Source organism: Macrotis lagotis, chromosome 3, assembly GCF_037893015.1.
Source record: "Macrotis lagotis isolate mMagLag1 chromosome 3, bilby.v1.9.chrom.fasta, whole genome shotgun sequence".
Classification (NCBI taxonomy): domain Eukaryota; kingdom Metazoa; phylum Chordata; class Mammalia; order Peramelemorphia; family Peramelidae; genus Macrotis; species Macrotis lagotis.
The window spans coordinates 299,873,921-299,877,537 of NC_133660.1; the positions used below are offsets into that span (position 1 = coordinate 299,873,921).

General features: G+C 34.6%; 1 protein-coding gene across 1 annotated transcript; it reads right to left on the bottom strand.

Annotated features, from left to right (window-relative positions):
- On the bottom strand, window positions 1-948 carry LOC141519625 (olfactory receptor 5D18-like). Its single transcript, XM_074231811.1, has one exon. The coding sequence runs from the start codon at window positions 946-948 to the stop codon at window positions 1-3; it is 948 nt and encodes a 315-aa protein (XP_074087912.1).
- Between the last annotated feature and the right edge of the window lie 2,669 nt (window positions 949-3,617).

Here is a 3,617-nt window from a genome sequence, read left to right on the forward strand (position 1 = left end):
CTATCCACTGCACCACCTAACTGGCATTTCCATTAATTTTCTGATAGTCTCTTTTACATCTTTATTTCTCAGACTGTAGATTAAGGGGTTCAGCATGGGGATCACCACTGCATAAAATACAGTGCTTACTCTTACAAGAAGCCATGAGCTTTTGGAAGTGGGCACACAGTAGAGGAAGAGAATGGTTCCAAAAAAGATGGTAACACCTGTCAGATGAGAGGCACAAGTGGAAAAGGCTTTAGACCTCCCACTGGCTGATTTCATTTTCAGGATAGTGATGAAAATAAAAATATAGGAAGTGAGCACAATACCAAGAGTGAAAAATGTGTTAAAATTTGCAAGGATAAAAAAGATATTCTCCATAAGATGACTTTCACAAAAGGAGACAGAAACAATTGCAGAATACTCACAGAGAAAATTATTAATTATATTGGTCCCAGAAAATGACCTTACAAGGAGAGAGTAGATGAATATGATAGAAGAAATTATTCCCCATGTATATACTCCTGTCAGCATCAGGGAACAGCGTTTCTGGGACATGACAAGGGCATATAGCAAGGGATTGCAAATTGCCACAAAGCGATCATAGGCCATAGCTGCTAATAAGAAAGCTTCTGTGACTACACAGATAACAGCAAAGGAATATTGTATGATGCAGGGAGCAAAAGAGATGGTTTTGTCTTCCACAATCAAGATTTGTAACAATTTGGGTGCAATTGTAGTAGAGTAACAGAAATCTAAAAAAGACAAATGACTGAGGAAAAAGTACATAGGAGTGTGCAATTTGGGGTTAATCTTGATGATCACAATCATGCCCAAGTTTCCTACTACAGTAATTACGTATATCACCAGGAATATGAGGAATAGAGGGATCTGGAGCTCTGGGTAATCAGAAAAGCCTAAAAGGATGAAGATGACATCACTCTCATTTCGGTCAGTTTTTCTCATGGTTCCTTCTGGGGAAAAAAATCACAGAAAACCAATTTTTTCATACAGTTGGAAGAGATCTCAATGGCCAGATAATCCAACCCCAAATTGAAAAGTAATTTCACTATAACATCTTTTAATCAGTAGTCATTGCAATAAACAATCATTAAGGACTTACCTTATAAAAAGGCACTTGCTATGTACTGAGGATAGAAGAAAAGACAAAAGATAATCCTGCCTTCTGGAAATTAGCAATCTAAAGGAGAGACAGCATGTCGACAATCATGTTTGGATAAGTTATATCCAGAATAAATTGGACAAAACATTTACCAAAGAGAACACACTATAATTGACTGGGAACAATAGCAATTTCGTGTATACTTTTAAGTTTATTTGGAGGGACTTGAAGGAAACAAGTTATCCAAAGTGACAATTGATCACTTAGCCTTTGTTTGAAGACTTTCAAGTGGGAGGGGACAAACTTTTTTCTGGAAACATACCTTTTGGATACCAATTGGGATGAACTCAAATACATATTAAACCTACATTTTCCTCTTTGTATTTTTATTCAGCTCTTCCTTTATTCTTTTTTTTTGGAACTAATGTCTCTTCCACAGCTGCCATATCATTTTTCCTAAATCATACATCTGAACTTGTGTCCACTTAGTCTCCAAAAATGTCATTTTATTTGAACACTAAAACTTTCTTTTAATATTAAAAATGCTGCTAAGCAGACTCTAACAGAAATATCTATCTTTATATACAATGTTCCTCTTCATATTCTCTATTAGCAATTAAATTTGCCTTCTTATTGATTTCACAGGGGCAATTCCATCTTTTTTCTCTAAACCTTTTTAAGTACTTTGTCTTATTACTAAAATACATTTATTTTGTAGATTTCCCCCCCCTGAAATGATGCACTTTAATAATGTCTCCACTAATTGAATAAAACTCCTTAAAGAAAAAGTTCGTTTTTATCTTGTTCTCATCCATGTATATCCGACATGGTATTAGGCTGACAGTAGTCTGTGAATGAATATTGATTGATTGACTAACTAAATTGATGTACCTTCAACTTATTCTGCCACCTCCTTATTCCAACTTCGAGAATATAAACAAATCCATTTACTTCAATTGGTCATCAATAGATAAACATTTGATGTATTTTCAAAGCAGTTTATGATATGATAGCATCTGCCAATTGATGCCATTGCTAAAAGTAACAACCTAAATTGAGACAATATTCTACCCACAATGTTATACAGTCTAAACACAATCGACCAAGAACCATGCCCTCCTTGAGCTGTCATATGTCACAGGAGATTTAGTAGTTAGCACCAAGAATCAGGAAAATTCATCTTCCTAAGTGCAAATCCATCTCCAGACTTTTATGAGTTGGGTGACCCTGAGAAATTCAGTTAACTGGTCTGCTTCAATTTCTTCATGGGCAAAGTGAGGACAATACTAATACCTCACTGGCAGGGTTGCTGTGCGGCTCAAATGGGAAAGGATTTAAAAACGTTTGAGCACAGTGCCTGATACATAGGAGATATTGTATACATGTTAGCTTTTATTAAATACCATTTGTTGTATTTTAGCACCTCAGATTTAGGCTCCTCTATCTAAAAGAAGATCACTTGTGTGTGTTTAAAGATAGACAGACAGATTAGATAGATACATACATACATAGGATAGATAGAAACAGAAGCTTTACATATATTTACACATGTACAAGCACACACACATGCACACAAACACACACACATACACACACACACACACACACACACACACATATATATATATATATATATATATATATATATATATATATATTCCTTTAGTGCATCTTTTGCTCCCTTTGCTTAAAACTCTTTCAAATACTAGATACTTACACAAGACAAATACTTTTTCAATTGACTTGATTTGCAGAGGGAAGTCTCTAATGAGTATCCCTTAGTAAAGATATAGGAGAGAAGACAATGACCAATAGATCTACTCACCAAACTGTGAGTATCTCTATATAGTTTGTTTTTTAGTTCAGAAACTCACAAATGTATGAGCCTGGTGAAATAAGCACTCCCATGGTTGGAAAACACCCTCAGAAAATTATATCTGATCAACTTAGAGCATCAGTGGTTATATACAACCTGATAAGATCAAAACTCTAGCATATTTCACCAAAGGATTAAAGAGCATAAAATTCTCTCCTTGACATTCCCTGAATAGATTAAACAAAGAAACAAGCCCTTAGAGATTATGAAGAAGCTGATCCTGAGAATTAAGCAGATGATCTAACATTTGCCTCTGAGACTCTTGAGAACCAGTCCCTAGAGAATTCTCTCTTTCCTTTTTTTTTCTCCCTATGGGCAACAATATAAGACATTAGAGGGAACCTTGTATTACTGGTTTGTGTTCTCTGAATTGATCTTCTTTGAAATAGTATTGATTACCTCTTCTTAGATGCTCATTTTTCCATTCATACTATCAAGATCTGATTAATATTGTGATGTTAAATGTTCAAGAGATATAATTTTGAGGTAATTAATCATTTTATTAGTAATGTTAGTATGGCAATTGCTTCTAATTGATTAACGAATAATAAGAAAATGAATATAAAGAAATATTGTCTATATTCCAAGGCAGGTCTTGGAATATTTGACACTGACCCATCCAAATCCTGGTCAAAA

Excerpts from the sequence above, each read along its gene's own strand:
- LOC141519625 (XM_074231811.1), bottom strand. The coding sequence starts at position 948 with ATGAGAAAAACTGACCGAAATGAGAGTGATGTCATCTTCATCCTTTTA.